Source organism: Rutidosis leptorrhynchoides, chromosome 1 (assembly GCF_046630445.1).
Source record: "Rutidosis leptorrhynchoides isolate AG116_Rl617_1_P2 chromosome 1, CSIRO_AGI_Rlap_v1, whole genome shotgun sequence".
NCBI lineage: Eukaryota > Viridiplantae > Streptophyta > Magnoliopsida > Asterales > Asteraceae > Rutidosis > Rutidosis leptorrhynchoides.
In genome coordinates this window covers 690117019-690137922 of record NC_092333.1, presented here as the reverse complement: position 1 = coordinate 690137922, position 20904 = coordinate 690117019, and the positions used below count along the sequence as shown (strand labels likewise).

The 20904-nt window shown below is 33.0% G+C and overlaps 2 protein-coding genes across 4 annotated transcripts; one reads left to right on the top strand and one right to left on the bottom strand.

Annotated features, from left to right (window-relative positions):
• The first annotated feature begins 8861 nt into the window (after positions 1-8861).
• Positions 8862-13508, top strand: LOC139886078 (uncharacterized protein At2g24330-like). Of its 2 annotated transcripts, none has more exons than XM_071869820.1 (6): positions 8862-9101; positions 9193-9454; positions 11328-11472; positions 11635-11744; positions 11833-12244; positions 12751-13508. In XM_071869820.1, the coding sequence occupies exons 2-6, from the start codon at positions 9221-9223 to the stop codon at positions 13002-13004; spliced, it is 1155 nt and encodes a 384-aa protein (XP_071725921.1). In that variant the 5' UTR covers positions 8862-9101; positions 9193-9220; the 3' UTR covers positions 13005-13508. The 2 variants fall into 2 exon arrangements, with proteins under 2 accessions (XP_071725921.1, XP_071725922.1); XM_071869821.1 differs by having other exon boundaries at positions 11833-12338; positions 12751-12969.
• Positions 13509-14441: 933 nt separating this feature from the next.
• LOC139886077 (increased DNA methylation 1-like) lies at positions 14442-19903 on the bottom strand. Of its 2 annotated transcripts, none has more exons than XM_071869819.1 (8): positions 19520-19903; positions 17089-18758; positions 16448-16568; positions 16232-16311; positions 15906-16150; positions 15597-15783; positions 15256-15495; positions 14442-14824 (listed from the first exon to the last, which is right to left on the bottom strand). In XM_071869819.1, the coding sequence occupies exons 2-7, from the start codon at positions 18667-18669 to the stop codon at positions 15280-15282; spliced, it is 2430 nt and encodes an 809-aa protein (XP_071725920.1). In that variant the 5' UTR covers positions 18670-18758; positions 19520-19903; the 3' UTR covers positions 14442-14824; positions 15256-15279. The 2 variants fall into 2 exon arrangements, with proteins under 2 accessions (XP_071725920.1, XP_071725919.1); XM_071869818.1 differs by having other exon boundaries at positions 19639-19903.
• Between the last annotated feature and the right edge of the window lie 1001 nt (positions 19904-20904).

The window sequence follows — 20904 nt, the reverse complement described above, 5'->3', positions numbered from 1 at the left end:
ATTTTGCATTTTGATAAAATCAGGTGAGATTTCAGATGATTGTACCTCATCATCATCGGATGTTGAGTCAGAATTCTCCATTGCTTCCTTAGCTTTGATGAGCTTTGTCACCTTGCAAACATTTGCATGTTTCACTTCTGAATCTGAATCGTCAGTCCAGTTAAACCAAGTATCGTCAACCGGTTTTAGCTCTCCCCCAGTTTCCACAATCTTAGCCATCAACATTTTCTTCTTGTAGTAAGCTGCATCCTTCTTCTTAGGCATCTTGCACTCACGAGAGTAATGACCAGCTTTGCCACAATTGAAACAAATTGAATCTTCCTTCTTGGAATCATCAGCACGTTGTTGTTTAGATTGATCAGCTTTCTTGTAGTACGAGGAAGATGATGAGTTTTTGCGTTGATTGCTTGATTTGCCTTTAAACTTGTGTTTGTTCAAGGCTTTTGTGAACATGGCTGCCATCTTGACTAATTCAAGGTGAGAATCATCAACATCAGAAAGATTCAAATCTTCTGAATCAGTTGATTCTTCAACAAGCACTTTCTTGGACAAGCCTTTGGAAGACGTCAACGATTTGCTCTTCTTTTTAGCAATTAGGGCAAGTGGATCGCCCGAAGAAGACTCTTTCCTTCCTTCTTGAAGTTTAGACACTTCAGGTTGGTAATGCATAAGAACTCCAACAAACTCATGAATAGTCAACTTGACAATCTCTTTAGTAGATCAAACAATGGTTCCATAAGGAAGCCAATCAGCATTGAGCTTTTTGAGAAACTTCATGTTGACTTCAGCATTTACTTTTATGATCTTGCACCTTTTCAACTCATTGAGAACACCATTGAAACGACGATAGGTATCCTTGAGTGGTTCATCAGTTTCCTGCTTGAAATCTTCATAGAATCCCAGAGCCTTATTCAATTTAGTAACATCTGACATGTCATAACCTTCTTGCTGTCGTTTGATCTCATCCCATATATCTTTTGCTGTTGTGTTGCTATCAACATTTTCAAACAATTCATACGGGATAGCTTGCATAACAATATTCTTTGCCTCTATGTCACCCTGAGCTCTCTCACGCTTATCACCAGAAAGTTCATAGACTGGAATTGGCATACCAGTATCCGGATGATAATCAACAACTGGACCATCTCTTAGAGAAGCCCAAATGTACTTTGCTTTCTCACCCTTATAGTCTATGTACTGAGTGATACGGTGAAGCCACTGAGTGTACTTACCATCAAACAACACTAGAGGACGGGAATCTGATCCAATGATCAAAGTATCTTGAGTAGACATCTTGAAAATGAGGTAGATTCGGTAAAGATTCTGTATTACACAAATCTCAGATGAAAAATCACAACAATCTGATCAGAATGTCAGATTCTGTAACAGATTCGGTACTGTAGCAGATTCGGTAAAGTAGCAAATTCGGTAAAGATTCTGTATATCAGATTCTGTAAAAGAAACTGATCAGAAATACAAGAGACACACCCAGATTCAGTATAGATTCGGTAACTACAAGAATTGTAGCCTATAACCACTTAAAACAATGAATTAAGTGATACAGAAACTCAGATTCTGTATATGATTCGGTAGTCAGATTCTGTAAGAATTTGAAGTTCAATCTCAATTCAATCCTTTTGAATTTGATTCTGTAACCTTGCTACACAAGGAAACACGTTAGTATCACACAAAATATCAAAGATACCGAAAGTATAGGATACCGAATGTCAACTGTAGCAGTTGACAATACCGAGTCTAAGTTTAAAACTTAGAAATATGACAGAATCCTTTCTCAAACCACACCAATTAGCTGCGTATGATCAAACCGAATGTGATAGAATCATAATCACACCACAATCTGCAACACTTAAGATGAATTTAAGTAATGAAGCAGACTCGGTATAACAATTACGATACCGAGTGTTGATCAAATCTTCAAAACTTAATGAATTGAAGAAATTGAACAGTCAGAAATGTGATTTAACACCTCACGAACACAACTAAATCCTTAAATCTTCACAAAAATCCAGAATCAAGCCTGAATTAAGCAATACCGAGAGTTTTAGCCACAAACTCTAAAAATCAACTTGATTCTCCATAATTGAAGTTAAAAAGCTGTAATGATGATCGAAACTCTTTCTAAAATACCTAATGCACCTTTGCTGAACTTATCACAAGAATCTGAACGTCAGATTATCAAATTCGATGATACCGAATTTGATTCAAAATACCGAGAGTAATCAGATTCTGTAATCTACAATCTCTGGATCAATATAGTGATGTAGAATCACTTCCTGGAAGCTCTGATACCAAATGATAGGTCAGATCATGTTGAGATTGAGAGAAATGATAAGATAAAGAGAGATTCGGTAGATAGGAATGAGACTCGGTATTAGAGAGAATCGGTGCAATTACATTCCACAGCTTCTAGAACTCAGTTACAATGCAATGGCTATCTAATTAGGACTACTTAGGTTCCTTATATAGCCCTCTTCTAAGGAACCTTCATTTAAGCTTATTTTCACATTAACACTATACAACTTCGGGGTCCTAACACATGGGGAGAACAAGTAACTAGATTCCAATGTGACTTAAACCAACTAGTTGTAACTTAATGATGCTACTTACATGAAAGAATGGGCTAAGTAATCCATTAACATATGTAGGGTGGGCTCATAAGCCCAACAACACTAATCCAAGCCCAAGTTCCATTAATTTACAAATTAATCCAATTAAAGCCCAAGTAACTAACTAATAACCATAGTTAATTAAAATGATTAATAAAACTTAATCACGAATGTAAATAATATCTGAAAATATTATTCGTGTAATGTACGCGTGTCACAAAGATGTTTCGGGCATTCAAAAGTCATGTACGGTTAATCAAGGCAACAAGTAAATGTAATAACATACATTCGTTTAATCACAAGTATTAATAATAATATGTATTAATAATTAACGTTGGAAAATCCAGGGTCATTACATATACTAATCAAATACGCAATTATCATATGAGTTTGTCGAAAACATAATCAAGTAATATCAAAACTTGCATAAATGATCACGATGCACAATCATATCAATCAAACGGAAATAATAATCAAGGACCTAATTAGGTAACAACAAATTTATGAAACTAAATCATCGACCCAAATTAAAAACTTGGGTTCGAATGTAGCTCAAAAGCAACAAATAATTAGGTGGAGAAATTGACGTACATGAATTCAATAATAGTGCTGCCGATCACGGTGGTGCGACGTCGATGTGTACAGTGGTGCGACGTCGATGGCATACGGTGGTTAGTACGGATGTGTGGTACGGTCGATGGTGTACGGTGGTGTGACGTAGATGGTGGCGTACGGTGGTGATTGTTGGCCGGTTGTGCTATGGTGTAACACCCATGTTACATCCGTCCCACATCAATTGGAGAGGGGAACGAAGCATGCCTTATAAGGATGTGGAGACCTTTCATAGCATGACGCGTTTTGGGACCACAAGCGCAGCAGATCCCATGAGAACTCTGCAGTTAAGCGTGCTCATGCGAGGGCACTACCAGGATGGGTAACCCATCCTAGGAAAGTGCTCGTCGTGTGTGGTTGCCAAGAAAAATCCATGCGCCTACGGGCAAAGCGGACAATATCATGCCACGGGGAACGTGTTACCTGGGATGTTACAGATGGTATCAGAGCCAGGCCCCGGACCAAACGTGCACAACGAGGACGCTGTGTCCCATTAGGGGGAAGATTGTAACACCCGTGTTACATCCGTCCCACATCGGTTGGAGAGGGAAACGAAGCATGCCTTATAAGGGTGTGGAGACCTTTCCTAGCATGACGCGTTTTGGGACCACAAGCGCAGCAGATCCCATGAGAACTCTGCAGTTAAGCGTACTCATGCGAGGGCACTACCAGGATGGGTAACCTGTGATGACCCGGAAATTTCTGACCAAATTTAAACTTGAATCTCATATGGTTTCGACACGATAAGCAAAGTCTGTAATGTTGAAATCTCAGAATCTTTGAACTGTGTTCATGTATACATTTGACCTTTGACTAATCCCGACGGTTCACGAACAATTGTGCGTAAATAAACATGTAAATAAATAAATATATATATATATATATATATATATATATATATATATATATATATATATATATATATATATATATATATATATATATATATATATATATATATATATATATATATATATATATATATGTAAATATAAATATAAGGATATATATTAATTTGAAGTAATAAGATACCATCTAATCATTTGAATTAAATTTGTAGAGTAACATACGAAATAAATAAAATGTATTAAAATAAATATATAAATATATATATAAATTTTGTACACAATTAACATAGTATGTATGTTGTAATATGCATAACAAATATAAATACTAAACATCCAAATATGTTATCATATAATATAAGTATTACATAATCAATAAAATGTAATATTATTATATTAAATTACAATTTAAAATATAGTTATCATATTACTTTCAATATTAATATTGATATTTGTATTATTAATATTATTAATTTAATATATAATATATAAATATGAGATTTGATATTATAAGTATTACTCTCATTGTTATTACTAGTATTAATATTTGTATTATTAATAATAATAAAATACATGATATATTGATATAAAAATTTAAATATGTAACTTGTTATTACTATTATTATTATTATTATTATTATTATTATTATTATTATTATTATTATTATTATTATTATTATTATTATTATTATTATTATTATTATTATTATTATTATTATTATTATTGTTATAAAAATAATATAATTGATTAATATTATTAACAATATCATTTGTATGATAAATATTATTATTATTGGGATAATTATTATAAATTGTATTATTATTATGTTATTATTGACAATAAATTTCAGTATTATCATTTTATATTATTAATATAATGATTATTATTAATTTCTTTTTTATAAAAGAAAACCCGTTGCTGGTATCTATCAGACTGCTTACCAATTTGTTTTTTTGTCCATAGCTTTATATTAGGAATCGAAATCCAAACCAGATATAGCCAAAATCCGTTACGCATCTATCTCAAATCGTACAAAATGTTGAATTTATCAAATTATTTTATTTATTTTATTTTTAATCGACGGGACTGGAAAATAAAATCAATTAGCTATATAATTGATCAATTCATGTGGTAATCAGTTCATACGACTTTCTAACATCAAACATAACTCACACATTTCATTTATTCAACTCACATTGAACGAATTAACTCAAAAAATCGAAGAACACAGGCATACGGTCCTGTTTTTACTTCATTTTTCAATTCAAAGGATTTCGTAATAAATTTTAAATTGTGTTAATACAGTGTTGCCCTAAATTTTCCACTTAAACTTTCTGGAAAGTTTGAAGACCAAATTTTATCTATCGACTTTCAATTTTGGAGTCAAAGTTAGTTTCTAAAAAGTCAACCGAATTGATTATCGTAAAATTTGAGTCCAGTTCAATGTTTTATGTTAAATTGAAGCTACAGAAAGTTTATAGGATTGAAATGAAACCTTTTTCATGTTGTAAGTTTAATCTAAAACATCTTAAATATTCGAAATTGATTTTGAGTTAATACGTGTTCTTCATATCAATTTTAATTTAATTTCTTTAAATTTCTTTATGTTTCTAATTAAACTTAACATTTTAATCGTTCCTATATATATTCTAAAACGTAGTAAATTAGTCCTTAATCTGTTTCAAGCTCTGGTTATTCGAATTCAAATTGAAGAAGAAAAGGGAATTAATTGAATACAAGTATATATTTTACTTGATACGAGTAATTCCAGAAAAAGCATAAGTGGTGGAGTGGTGTAGTGTGTTTGCGGGTGAGCGAGGGGTCACGAGTTCGAGTCCGGTTCGGGACGTTTTCTTTTTAGAAGAAATTTTGAGGTAGTTTTCAAATTTTAAAAATTAATATTATTATTACTAATATTATTATGCTTGTTAATATTATTTTTATCATTATTATTATTGGTATTATGTTTATTATTGTTAGTAATATCATTATTGTTGGTATTATTATTAAGTATGATGAATATTAGGGTTATTATTATGATTATCATTATCAATTATTGTTATTATTACAAGTATAATAATTATTAATACTATAATTATTACTAATATATGTATTACTATTATTATTAATATTATTAGGATTTTTATTAGTATTACGATGAAAATAATAAAAGTTACTATTAGTTATATTAATATTAATACTAGTATCATTTTTGAATTATTAGCATTATTAGTTATAAAAGTATTATTATTAAGGTTACAATTATTATTAAGTATTAATATCAAAAAGTATCATTTCCATTATCATTATTGTTAAATTATTAAATTTGATAAAAACTACTGTTATTATCATTATTATATGATTTATCATTAAAACTATCATTAATATTATTATTAATAAAATCATTAATATTATTATCATTATTATTAACACTAGTATTATCATTATCATTATTTTAACCACAACTAATATTATTTTAGTATTAATATAATTACTATTTTAACAAACAAATAGAATATATACATATAAAATATTTGATACATATAACATAATAAAAGTTATATTTTTATATAGTAATAATGAAATATATAAATTAATAAACTAAACATTATATCACTAATAATAATGTATATATATTTATTCGATTACCAGAATATGTTTTAATATATATACAAATGATATAGGTTCGTGAATCCGAGGCCAACCCTACACTTGTTCAATATAGTCATATGTATTTTTACTACAAAATACAATAGGTGAGTTTCATTGCTCCCTTTTTAAATGTTTTTGCAATATATATTTTTGGGACTGAGAATACATGCGCTGTTTTTATAAATGTTTTACGAAATAGACACAAGTAATTGGAACTACATTCTATGGTTGGATTATCGAATCGAATATGCCCCTTTTTAGCTTGGTAGCCTAAGAATTAGGGAAATGGCCCCTAATTGACGCGAATACTAAAGATAGATCTATGGACCTTGACACGTCCCATTCGGGTTACGAATGCTTTAGTACTTCGATTATCATGTCAGATGAGAGTCCCGGAGTGATGGAGATATTCTATATGCATCCTGTTAGTTCGGTTATCAAGCGTTCACCATATGAATAATTTTTTATCTCTATGCAGTTTGCGAAATGCCTGATATGAGATGTATATTTATGGAAAAATGAAATCTTGTGGTCTATTAAAATGATGAAAAAGAATGATTATGTTAAACTAATGAACTCACCAACCTTTTGGTTGACACTTGAAAGCATGTTTATTCTCAGGTATGAAAGAAATCTTCCGCTGTGCATTTGCTCATATTAGAGATATTACTTGGAGTCATTCATGACATATTTCAAAAGACGTTGTATTCGAGTTGTTGAGTTCATCAAGATTATTATTAAGTCAATTATAATTGGATATATTATGAAATGGTATGCATGTCGTCAACTTTCGATGTAATGAAAGATTGTCTTTTCAAAAACGAATGCAATGTTTGTAAAATGTATCATATAGAGGTCAAGTACCTCGCGATGTAACCAAATGTAATGTATTCGTCCAGATGGATTAGGACGGGTCATTAGATAACCTCCTGAGAAAGTGCTCGTCGTGTGTGGTTGCCAAGAAAAATCTGTGCGCCTACGGGCAAAGCGGACAATATCATGCTACGGAGAACGTGTTACCTGGGATGTTACATATGGTGATGGTGAAGTACGGTGATGAGGCGAAAGGGGTAAAGGAATTGAGGCGAATAGGTAAAGCGTTTTTACTTATTTGGGTAATTTTAATAGATTTCGCTTAATTCGCCTAAGGAAATTAGGTTAGGTGAAAACGTGAAACATACGTGGCAGTTTTTGATTGGTTTAAAGTTTACGCCTAATTCACCTAGCATTATTTCGCATAATTCGCCTAAAATTGGTAGCTTAGGCGAAAGTTTGAAGCAAATTGAAAAAAAAAGAGGCGGAATATTTTTTGTACAAATGGAACGTTTTTATTGGATGCAGAGTGATTTGCCTAAATCGCCTACTGTTCAGGCGATTTCAGTGCTTATTGTTGAAAAGAGTTGTCTGATACCGATTAAGCGATTATATTTGAGAGAGAAGGTGAAAAGTGTTTATTTGAGTAATTTTCTCTTAAAAAAATGTATGCAATAAAACGATATGACAAAAATTAGGTAAATTAGTGACCTACTACTAAGACCATTCTCAACCTTGACAGGCAGTTGGGACACTTTTTGGTCAAAAAGTGCAATCTGACTCTGACTGGGCAGTGTCAGTTTCTGACATTTTTAACCTAAAATGTCAGTTTTCAGTGTCAGTTTTAGTAGGGTCCACCAGCTTTTAATTTTTGCATTTTTTATATATATAATTTAACACATTATTTAATATTTGAAAATAAGATATTTATTAATAATAAAAACAAAATACAAATAATTAAATAAAATAATTAATAAAAAACATACAATATATAATAATAATAATCTTAAAGATTATATAAAATAATAATAATGACTCCCGATCTCTCGGAATTTATGCACGAACTCTTGGATTACGAGGAACGGACTCAACTTCGGATTCTTCGTTCAATTCTTGAATAAGTTGGATAATACGAACATCCTCTGAATCTGAATCGGAAGCTAGTAAATATGACGCCATAATTTTTTGGGTTATGGACTGACCTTGCAAACCGACCCCGGGTAGGAAAGGTCTAACTACTAAGCTGTCGTTATTACCATAAACCGTTGCGTATTATTCCACGACGGCGTGCGTTACGTGTCCCCTGTTCTTCAACCGGACCCCCCCTTCGAGTACTTGAATTCCATCCTAAAATCCCCCATTTTTTTTATCACCACTTTCTTCCATTTTCTTTATTCCTACATTAATTAATTAATTTATTACTTACGGAGTACTAATTTCAATTCAATTTACACTCACCCAAATTAATCAAACAAACAAAACTCCTTAAAGTTACTTCCAATGCAATCAAAACCCTAATTTTATTTATACATATATTTTTCTACATTCCAGGTACGCGATCCAACACAACTGTCTCCAATTCATGTTTACTTACTTTTCTGTACTGCCTTTTTAGTTATCTGATCTGGATCTACTATTTCAGTGGCAAAACCCTAACCCTAGCCCTAATAATGGCTGATGAAACTGAAGTGAAAAATGATGATAAAAAGAAGATAAAAAAGAAGGGGATTTTGTCAAGAATATGGAATTTATTGTTTAGATTAGGTGGAGGTGGTGATGATTTTGAAAAAAGATTGCAGTTTATATCTAAAGAAGAATCTACTATTATTTCTAGAATTAAAATGAGATCTTTCAGATGGAGAACAACTGCAAGAAATTTGATTATATTTTCTGTTATTCTTGAGGTAAATTTATATTTATATTAATCTATCAATCAATTAATTGTTGGTTTATTGATTTGTATCCATTGTTAATTGTAATTGTATATAACTTGTAATAATTAATGTCTGCCTAGTTCAAGATCTGTATGTGTGGAAAATGCTCTGTTCAGCTAAAATTATTTGCTTTTCATATATATATATATATATATATATATAGTGGTAGGATCAAGAGGGAAGTAACCATTCGGGGGAAGCAAAATCTTTTTTTTTCTTTTCATTTTTTGAAAAAACTTTGTTCACGAACATTATAGATGAGATGAAAATATGAACATTTAGTAGAGACACTTTGTGATAAATGTTTTTATTTTGGCGGAAAAACGCTCGAAGAAGTAATATATAACAATTGTCGTGTTTTTCGAGCGTATTTTGAGGTTTTAGCTATTGGGGTTTAAATATTAGGGTTTAGATATTAGGGTTTAGAAATTTAGGGTTTAGGGTTTAGATTTAGAGTTTAGATTTAGGATTCATAAACCCAAAACACCAAACCCTAAACCCTAAACCCTAAACTCTAAACCGGGCTAAATTTTACTTCACAAAACATGAAAAAAAAACGTTCATATTCTTCACGAACAATATTATCTTGAATGTTATTTTTGTCGATCGTTTTCCCGCCTAAATAATAACATTCATCACGAAGTGTCTCTTCTAAATGTTCATATTTTCGTGTAATCTTGATGCCGGAAAAAACAAATTTCAAAAAAACAAAAAAATAAAATAAATTTTGCTTCCCCCCGCTTCCCCCCGATTGGTTACTTCCCCATTGATCCTGCCCATATATATATATACACATATATATATATATACACATATATATATATATATATATATATATATATATATATATATATATATATATATATATATATATATATATATATATACATATATATATATATATAGTGGTAGGATCAAGAGGGAAGTAACCAATCGGGGGAAGCAATTTTTTTTTTTTTTTCGTTTTTTGAAAAAACTTTGTTCACGAACATTATAGATGGGATGAAAATATGAACATTTAGTAGATTTTGTGATAAATGTTTTTATTTTGGCGGGAAAACGCTCGAATAAGTAATATATAACAATTATCGTGTTTTTCAAGCGTATGTTGAGGTTTTAGCTATTGGGGTTTAGATATTAGGGTTTATAGGGTTTTGATATTAGGGTTTAGAAATTTAGGGTTTAGGGTTTAGATTTAGGATTTAGATTGAGTTTCTAACACGAACGGTTTAGGGTTTAGGGTTTAGGGTTTAGGGTTTGGTGTTTTGGGTTTTGGGTTTATGGAATAAACACCAAACCCTAAACCCTAAACCCTAAACTCTAAATCGGGCTAAATTTTACTTCACAAAACATAAAAAAAAAAACGTTCATATTCTTCACGAACAATATTATCTTGAATGTTATTTTTGTCGATCGTTTTCCCGCCTAAATAATAACATTCATCTCGAAGTGTCTCTTTCTAAATGTTCATATTTTCGTGTGATCTTGATGCCGGAAAAAAAAAAATTCCAAAAAAAAAACGAAAAAAAATAAAAATTTGCTTCCCCCCGCTTCCCCCTGATTGGTTACTTCCCCATTGATCCTGCCCATATATATATATATATATATATATATATATATATATATATATATATATATATATATATATATATATATATATATATATATATATATATATATGGGCCTTTATTTGAGGAATCACATTCTATTTATGAATGGTTTTAGTGAAATAGTCACTTCAGATCATATATTTGAAGATACTACAAATATCATATTGACAAAAAAGATATGTATCTAATTCAAAAACGAAAAGTATTAGTGAAAATATATTGTTATGTTGCAGTTTGTTGCAGTGGGTTATGCTATAATGACAACAAGAACATTGGATATGGATTGGAGAATGAGAGCAGTGAGAGTCCTACCTATGTTTCTTCTGCCTGCTTTATCATATACTTTGTACTACGGACTTTCGAGCTTTAAAAATTATTGTAAGTCTAGATACATCTAGTCCCTTTAAACTGCATATGATATTTACTTTGTTAATCTTAAAGCTTATGTTTGTATTTTATTATCGAAGTATGCGTTTTGTTTTGGTTCTTGAAAGTCCTGTTATTGCAGAAAATGGTGACTTTTGATGTGCTGTCATTTAGGTGATTGCAGGGATCAGAAAAATTTAGAGAAACTTCGTACTGAAAGGCAATCAAAGATTGATGAGCTTAAAGAGAGGACTAATTACTACATTACACAACAACTAATTCAGGTACACTTGAACCTAATCTTAAACGATCTACGGAGTATAAGTTAATAACTTGATACTAGCAGTGTGTTTATTTACAACCCGTTTTCAGAAATATGACCCTGACCCGGCAGCAAAAGCAGCTGCCGCATCTGTTCTTGCATCCAAATTGGGTGCGGATTCGGGTTTAAAAGTGTTTCTTGGAGATGAGTCACAATCAAATGCACATGCAACGGGGAAGACTAGTGATGTTGAACCTCAACAATCTAGTGGTCTTAGGAAACGAAATCAATCAAATGTTCGATCTCCTGCAAGCAGTGTGGGCCCGCATTTTGATCAAGAGATGGTTCAGAACCAGGATCCAGACAATTTTTCGCATGAGCAACTTGTTGTTGAGCATCATAATCCTGCAGCTTTAGGCGGTCAAGATGGCGGTTGGATCGCTCGAGTTGCAGCGTTGCTTGTTGGAGAGGATCCAACACAATCGTATGCACTTATATGCGGCAACTGCCATATGCATAACGGTGAGTTTACTTCAATCTGCATTCAATCTTTATGTTCACGACCAGTGATGCGGAACTTGGAATTACTTGGCGAGTATTCGATTTTTTCAACTCGGTGAGTACTCGGCCAAAACTCTGGGATTACTCTGGAAATCAATCAAAATTCAGTCATAATCTGTCAAAGTCAAACTTGGTCAACATCCTAAGTACTCCCCGAGTTTCCAAGTACACCCTAAAAAGTCAAGTAGTACTCCCTGCATCGTGATTAGTGTGCAACCTTGTTCACAACATCCATTTGGATCTGCAGCTATGAGGTTGTTTGGATTTGTGCGCATGTTTTTCACAAAAATGTCTACTTTTTTCACAAAAATCTCCGATCTTCTGATTTTACAAATTCTCATTATTAGACAATCACTTCCAAAACACATATCCAAAGACTGGTAAAAGGCATTGTTACATTGAAGTTTACATTTCAGAGAGAAGAATTTGAGGGTGCAATAACATCGAAAATGCGTTAAACATTACAGGTCTTGCAAGAAAGGAGGAGTTTCCGTTCATCACTTACTATTGTCCCCATTGTCATGCTCTGAATAAACCGCAGAGCATGTCCCCTGTTTTGGGATCACCAACAACAATTGCAAGTGCAGATGTTAACTTGATTAAACAAAATAACGAGTCGATTGGTGAAAAAGTACCTGATGCAAGCAGTCTGTTGGTAGCTGCAGTGGAAGAGAAAGAAGCAAGTGATAATAAAGTGGAGGAAGATGTTGCCAGTCATTGACAAGTGTTGTTTCAAGCTGCTAGAAGATTTGTAACGGGTTTTCGTGGTTCATTTGTTGTGTAACAAAAAGAATTTTGATGATGTATCACTATAGTGGGAATTTTGTGTTGATATACAAAGGTAACAAATGTTTGTGACCACAATTTGTGTTAATGTCAGTTGATGTTTTCCTTTTGTTTGGGACTTGATTTGATTCTGGTTTATGGCTTTGGAAGTCACCATTTTCAAACCGGATATGAAGATACGCTGATTGAAAGTATGTATGAAGCTGGACCGTTCTACTCTTGCGTATACGTTGCTTGATCCGTAGGGTTTAATAGGTGGTCACTAATCTCATTGAGAGTACTTTGTTTACGGATGTATAATGCATCATTAATACGTCTATTTGTTAAGTATTGTATGTGTACAAAGGAAGCAAGGATCTAAGTAGCAATACCCTGGTGCCTAAATATCTATATATATACTGTAAAATATCTACCTATAAAAAAAATATTATATTGTTGTACAAAATGATGTTGAATAACAAAAAAAGTGTGTATTAAATCATAAATTCTCTTAAGCATTACCTCAATTTTATATATTATCGTCTTTAGTTTATATTCACAATACTTGTTAAACTACTATACTATTTTTTTTTTATTCATGTAAAAAGATTATTTTACATTTTTTATAGTTGTCATTCAGAATGATTATAAAACATTTTTATATATTTTTATCTATGATTCCAACCTTTGCTGATTAATCCACGGCATTTTAGGACACCACCCCACTAAATCAATCAGGTAAAGTACTCCATTTTCAGAAAGTTGGAGCGACAATCAAACATACTCCATATTGTTTTCAACATTTATATTTGTTCATTTAAGGTTAACATAGTGGGTCGTTAGTTTTGATGTTAGTTTTGGTTTTATAGCTTTTTGATTCGAGTTGTTTCGATGTGGTAGCATTTTGGTGTCGCGTTTAGTTTTCTTGCTACTTGCTTAGTGGTTTCTTCGGTTCCGTGGGTGAGGCTCAGGTTTAGATAGTTTGTCCGAGGTGGTTGTTTGAAATTTTCTAGTTTTGAGCTTCGTCCTGTTTCCTTCTTTTGTAATATCTGGTTGTTGAAGTTTTCATTTAAAAACGTCTTCGTTTCTATACAAGTATTTGTATTTTTAGCAACAAAAAGAAAAAGAAAAAAAAAATTGTAGGGTTCAAAAGAAGTTAATAAAATGATTTTTTATTACATCATTTGATTTTGCAATGTATCATCACGATCTTAAAAAATATTAGATGATAGTAAATAATTATTCAGTAAGGAAATATTGAGTTCAAAGTCTTAAGCGGATCATTTCTTGTGAAGGTATATAAATTATGATGATTTGTAGATGCTTGGGTTGAAGCGTTGGACACGTTGTAACAACTAACAAATCATGTAAACTTTTTCTGCGTGTCACGTATTAATTGGCATATTATCATATCAGTAAATTAAAAAAAGTTTTTAACAACCAGACTACAGGAATTATAAAGTCAAAATTCTCGATGGCTAGGCCAGAGGATGGATTCAGTAACAAGTTACAACTACAGCCTACGATAACCCTTGAATTTGGATGATTTCTTTCTCTACCATTACAACATATATATAACTCTGACCCATATATGGGCACCTCAATTTTCGGAACTGCCCCATTGGTTTGTAAATTTTCTTGTACAACATCAGTTATCAGTTATTATGGTTAACAACAAATTCAGCTACGCTTCCCTTCCATCCTCGCGATTTTCATCCACCAGAGACATAGCTCCTTCAAGATCACAATCTACGGCTAACGCAAGAGCTTCCGGTGCTGTATATACATAAAATAATTTCCATCTTAATAATACTAAATAAGGATAGAAGGATAGATCTGACTCAATAGAATGGAAATGTGGCAAAATGGGCGGATTCACGTAGGTTGTTGGGTAATGCTGCAATGGGTAATAAAAACGAGTCACTTTTGTTGCACATGACAAAGTGGGTTGGATAAGGTTGACCCCACACACTCTTTTACTGAAATTCTAATCTTCAAGATATATAGTACTATTAGTCAATAAGAATCTAGTTTGTTGCAAGTGATTCTGCATCAACAATACACTTCGGACAATATTCAAACCTTAAGGCATGCTACTGAGCCAGTTCACTCTTTAGCTACTTTTATTACCCGTTGGACCCGTTAGAAATAGCACCCATCCAAACCAATATAGACACGCTCATTAGTAAGTGGACAAAAATTCTCACCTATGTTAGAGTGTAAAAAGTCCTTTAAGATAGGTGGGGTTCACCAATAATCTGATTTGACCCCTGGTACATCGGCTTCTTGAGCCATACAGATCCTGGGAACACCATAAAGTTGGTTTTGTCCAGGGTCTTCTTTTCCTTGGCCTCCAGGAGTGAAAAACCAAATCCCGTTATCCACGTCTCAACTACGTCTGGGATCGCAGATACCACTAGTGTCTCAACTTTGTAAAACTTCAGCATCTGATGACGTGACAAAAAAAACCATACACAGAATAAGTTTATAGAAGTAATATAGTTATGTTTAATATTATGGTTTTGTCATATAAGCAGCCAAATATTACCTCTTCGATGGCATTCATGAGCAGCCTACACATTCCTTGGCGCCTATATCTACTGCATGTTGCAATGAGGGGCAACTCTGCTACTCTTCCTCCATGAATCCTTAAAGACGCGACACAAAGTATTATGTCATCCTTCTCCAGTATCACTGTGTAAAATCCTTCGTAATTAAGACGAACGAATTCTGATCTGCGTGACATAAAAATACAACGGTTATTTGGCAAAATTACTTAAAGAAGCAGTGTGACATAAGTATACGGATCTATGAAAAGTCATTGTCAAAAGGCTGAAAACGTGGAATGAAGACTCACCCCCAATTGTACAATACATGGGGTATCATACGGATGCCAGTACGCGTATCCACCATAGGAAGAAAACATTCTTCCATGATTGTAAGAGCAACAGCTAGTTTTAAATTGCATTCTACCTTTAAAGCATTGAGATCCCGACCAGAATAAACCCTTTGGTCATCATGATTACACCTCAGAAGGGTCCACGAGAAACCTTCAGAAATTGGATTCATACATCCAATAAGGAACTGAAGTCCTGAATGAATCTGCAAAATATGGAGACACTAGCTAATTGAAAAATGTACAAGTATTGCTACTGAGATGTTAGTAAACATCAATGATTTTACCCTCTCACAGGTTTCTCCACAGAACCAGGTATGGCCCACCAACTCTCCTATCCCGTTCTCTCTGACGCATACTTCATGATCTGTATACAATCAAGACAACCTTCAGCAGTCATTCACAAAATGCAACAATGACGATTATACACAGTTGAATTACATGGTTGACATGTATCTAATTATTCTGAACTAGTAAGTATACAAAAGGTACAGAAATTTTACATATGTGTTTGCACTGCAAGCATTTCATAGCATTAGAGACTGAAGCATCAATAGGATTGACTATATTCCCACAACTCCAGCAGCAGCACGTTGAACAATACCAATTACCTTCAGGTAGCTCCTAAAAAAAATGCAATATAATGGATTAAAAGAGCATTAACCACCATAAAAAATCAAAATAAAGCAGAATAATCAAGTCTTAGCAGGCATAATTGGCGGTCACATAAAGCAGAATACATACACCTCTTTTACCCAGAAAAAAAGAAATCCAAAAATAGAACAAACAGAAGCCCAAACGAACTCTGATTACTGATTGGTGAGTATATGAGCTAAGGCAGTCTCAGATGAAAATTAGGTATATGCACCGAATCAATTAGCAAATGTGATTATTCAGCAAAAAAAGAAGAATCTTTTCTTTAGAGTGGGCAGATTCTCAAACGCATAGTGAATAATCAATTCAGGTGCATATCTACCATTCTTAACATCATGAGCAATACATATACCAAGATTAACCTGATTTTTTGTGGAAATCTACAGCCATGAATAGTTACAGATAGACAAATAGAACACATGCCTAAAGCATAATGAAAAATTGTTTCTGTTTTTAAGTAATATATCTTGAAAAAAATAGAAAAACAAACCTGTATAGACAAGCATGCTTGATGAAATGTTGAGGTGCAGTTATCACAACATATCAGATCACCTCCATCACCACAAAGGCCACAAGTATCATCATATTCGTCAATACCCTCAATCTGTACAACTCGAGTAGCACTTTTCCTAACATTGTATTCAGTTGACCAAGCTTCAAGTTGGCACAAGGTGAATGATTTTCCACACTGCATAACGAGATCCAAACACGGACGCTTCATGTTATAACCAGCATGATTCTTGAACTCGGAGACAGAGAACACCTTCTTACAACACTTGCACAAAATACCGTTTCGGGTTACTACACCATCCTTCACCACTAGATAATCCTGTGGGTCCCGGTAATGGATAGCTTCATTGACATGAATAACTCCAAGATCTATCAACCAACACAATACTGTTCTTACACCAACCCCAGACCACTTCCCAGAACTGCGTGGAAGCAACCTACAATTGCCTTTTCTCTTCTTGTACTTACGCATACCTTTTAAAGCACGAAAGTTCCTTTTTTTAGTAGATTTATTACTTACCATATCTGAGAGTAGCAGGTCATCAACCTTACGTTTACTATTCCCTTTTTTACCCTTTTGATACTTTTTCAATTTTTTACATCTGATTGAGCTTTTCGAATTTCCCGAGTTGACAACAGTTCTCACTGCCTTTACCTCTTTACCTTCTTTTAGATACCTCACACTTCTGTCAATAAACACCACTTTCGCAAAGGGATCAAGAACATACCACCAACGCGCTAAAGCAATAGGACTTCCTAAAACTCTTAGTTGTTCAACTTCTATGAATGCATTTGAAATATCAGACTGAAACTGAGTCAAATCAGTCCACAGTTTGCTACCACGTGCACCAAGAAATTTTGCATCTTTGACTAACCGTTGACCACATATTTTCCAAGCTCTATGAAATTCCCGAATTGGCCTCCCTTCGGGAGTTCTAAAAACAAACTCCCCAACTCCTTTATTCTGTGCAAGTCTGTTACGTTTACCGATTGCCCATCCTGCTGCTCTAAGTAAGCAATAGGCGTGATAACGCAAAAGATGTTTAAACTTCATGGTAGTATCTTTATGCGGGATTAGAAATTCAATGTTATCAAGTTCAATGAAGGCAGATTTATTCCATTTTTTATTGAAACTTTGAGCTGGAACTGAAGGCTTGACTACATTCTCTATATGTAATTTAGTCTCCAAACCTTCTTCGGGTGAAACTTCCATTTGCTTAACTTCAACATCAGGTGAATTTCTAGTCAATAAGTCAAACTCTTCAGAGATGCCACCACAGTCATAATCGTCGTTTCTGTTTTGAAATTCTTCATGAACATTCATTACCGAAACGTTATTATCTAACCAAACCGGGATATCTACAAGGTTCTTCTCATCATAATCAAAATTTATTGATCCCGTTGCATCACATATTTTACTATTTCGAGTACTTTCATGTCCAAAGAACACCTCCCTAAAAATACAGTACTCATCCACTGAACCCCCAACACCAGCATCATGGGAGTTTTCCATACCAGAGCTCGATAACATTTTCATGGATCTGATGGAGTGCCCCTTCATATGAAGGATATCTCTTGCTTACTTAATCAAATCCTCCACAGGTTTATACATTAAACCATGACCATAATCGAACTACAACCTCAAGCCATCTGCAATAAAAACAAATGCCACAAAAACTTGATGCAGGTTGCAAGAATAGTAAAGGGGTCAATGCACCAAAATTATATGAACGTCATCGTACTAAAAGGCGTTAATACCAAGATTTATTGCTATCCCTGGAAACAATACTTAACAGCACTAATCACATTTGAGTAAATCCAATGTTATTTTAAGAAGACATGTAAATCTATGTCTTGCTAAATCATACTTTCCATAATTAACATTACCAATTGCGCTCATTGCACTTGACACTTCTAGATTTTATGTTTTAGATTTAAGAATCAGCAATTATGATTCAAATTAGCGAATAAACAGCCACGTAATCATATAAGTTTATCAAAATTGTGCATATATACACATCAACTTAACCTGAAAACACTTAAACTAAACCAGGACAACAATATCACCCTGCTAAATTCATCAATTAGGAGATATTTCAAGTAACATTCAGCTAAAATATATAATTAGATTTAGACGCATAATATGGATCATGAAAACATTATGCCTTAATAGGAATAACAATGCTACACCGTAATAAGATTCATCAAATCGAAAATAATTCCAGTAATATTCCTCAAAAATATCAAATGCATATACATATAGACAAATACTCCGTATATACCTAAATCTGACACAACAATCCTTCACCGCTAAATTCATCCGGATACAATCCACTAACATTCAGCTAAAATTGAAACAGATAATCAAATTCTAGAGATAAATGAACAAATCTAACATGAAAACATTATACCTAAAACGGAATTGAGAACGACGATACTTCACCGCAATATTCATCAATCCGAACACATTTCCAGTAACATTCAGGTAAATTAAGAAAACAGATGTATATATGTCAGTAGATAATCATACCTGTGGAGCGCATTCACGTGTGAAATCGAAATTAGGGTTCATAGATGCATCGTGCATATGAGGTAAGAGGAAAATAACTTGAGGGAAATTTTTTTGCATCAATTGTGAGAGAATCTACACAACTGCTAATTAGTACGGAGTATATATCAGTAGAAGTGAGTGAGAGATTTTGTTTTTAATTGATTAATTAAATTAAAATTAATTGAAAATTTGATACGTAATTTGATGATATAACGTCGTTTTGGGCTACTTGTAACATTTTTTATTCAAAACAAAATCATGAATGGCGGTGGTAGTGGAGTGTGGATGAGAGTATTTTTTTTCTTTCTATTTTAAGTTTTGTGCTTTACATTTCGTCGACACTATGGAATTTATTTTTATTGCATTTTAAAATCATACTATTGAAATTGTATCCGGATTATAAGATGATAAAGAATCGAATTTAATCGGATATCTCCGTCAATATTCATTTATCAAAAGGTTTGAACTAATCTTGTTTTATAAATACTGTTGCTTAAACATAAGAGGGTTTTGAGGACATAAATTTAGTTAAAAAGTGAGAAAATTGTTGCTGGTTGCCCAATGAAAAAAGAAACAGTCAAAAGGTAGGAGATTTTTTTCCTCTTCATACTACCAAGAGTGCGAATAATCCGATCACATATTCTGATGTACGTAGTCCATCAGAATTACTCTCTGACTGTTTTCAACCATTCTTTGACCACTACAAAATAATTATCATATGCGGATTAAGGATCGATGGCAAAAACAGAAAAGATAAAGATAGTCGTTAAACTTTCACGGTTTAACTTGAAGAACCTTCTCGGTTCAATATAACAGAAAACCTTCTCGGTTTACTTAATCTTTTTAAAACTTAATCAACAAAAACTGACTTTTGAGTAATGTATGCGTGCCTTTTAAATAGCAAAACAAAAACCAATAAACTAAAAAGTAAACAAACCAAAAGATAAAGATAAATACTGAAGATAAGAACAAATTTAAAAGTAGGCTTTAAAATCAATCTCAATTAGTCAATTACTCCTGCCATCCATTTGATTATATTAATTTGGCCATTTGTTGCTTGTTCCTTTACGTACATATCCACTTTCAAATTACCAAAGGAACTTTAAATTATGCGGCCCATATTGTCTTCCATATTAAGTCCACTTAATCCTTTATTCAAATATCTAGCAATTGTTATTGGGTTGAACCCACCCGGATCATAGACATATGCATCATTCTCTCATTTTTTAAAAAGACTCGTCCTCG

Excerpts from the sequence above, each read along its gene's own strand:
- LOC139886078 (XM_071869820.1), top strand. The coding sequence starts at position 9,221 with ATGGCTGATGAAACTGAAGTGAAAAATGATGATAAAAAGAAGATAAAA. Across the intron at positions 9,455-11,327 it reads TATTTTCTGTTATTCTTGAG|TTTGTTGCAGTGGGTTATGC; the intron begins GTAAATTTATAT and ends GTTATGTTGCAG. Across the intron at positions 11,473-11,634 it reads TTCGAGCTTTAAAAATTATT|GTGATTGCAGGGATCAGAAA; the intron begins GTAAGTCTAGAT and ends GCTGTCATTTAG.
- LOC139886077 (XM_071869819.1), bottom strand. The coding sequence starts at position 18,669 with ATGAAGGGGCACTCCATCAGATCCATGAAAATGTTATCGAGCTCTGGT. Across the intron at positions 16,569-17,088 it reads AAGCATGCTTGTCTATACAG|GAGCTACCTGAAGGTAATTG; the intron begins GTTTGTTTTTCT and ends CATTTTTTTTAG. Across the intron at positions 16,151-16,231 it reads GTGGAGAAACCTGTGAGAGG|ATTCATTCAGGACTTCAGTT; the intron begins GTAAAATCATTG and ends CATATTTTGCAG.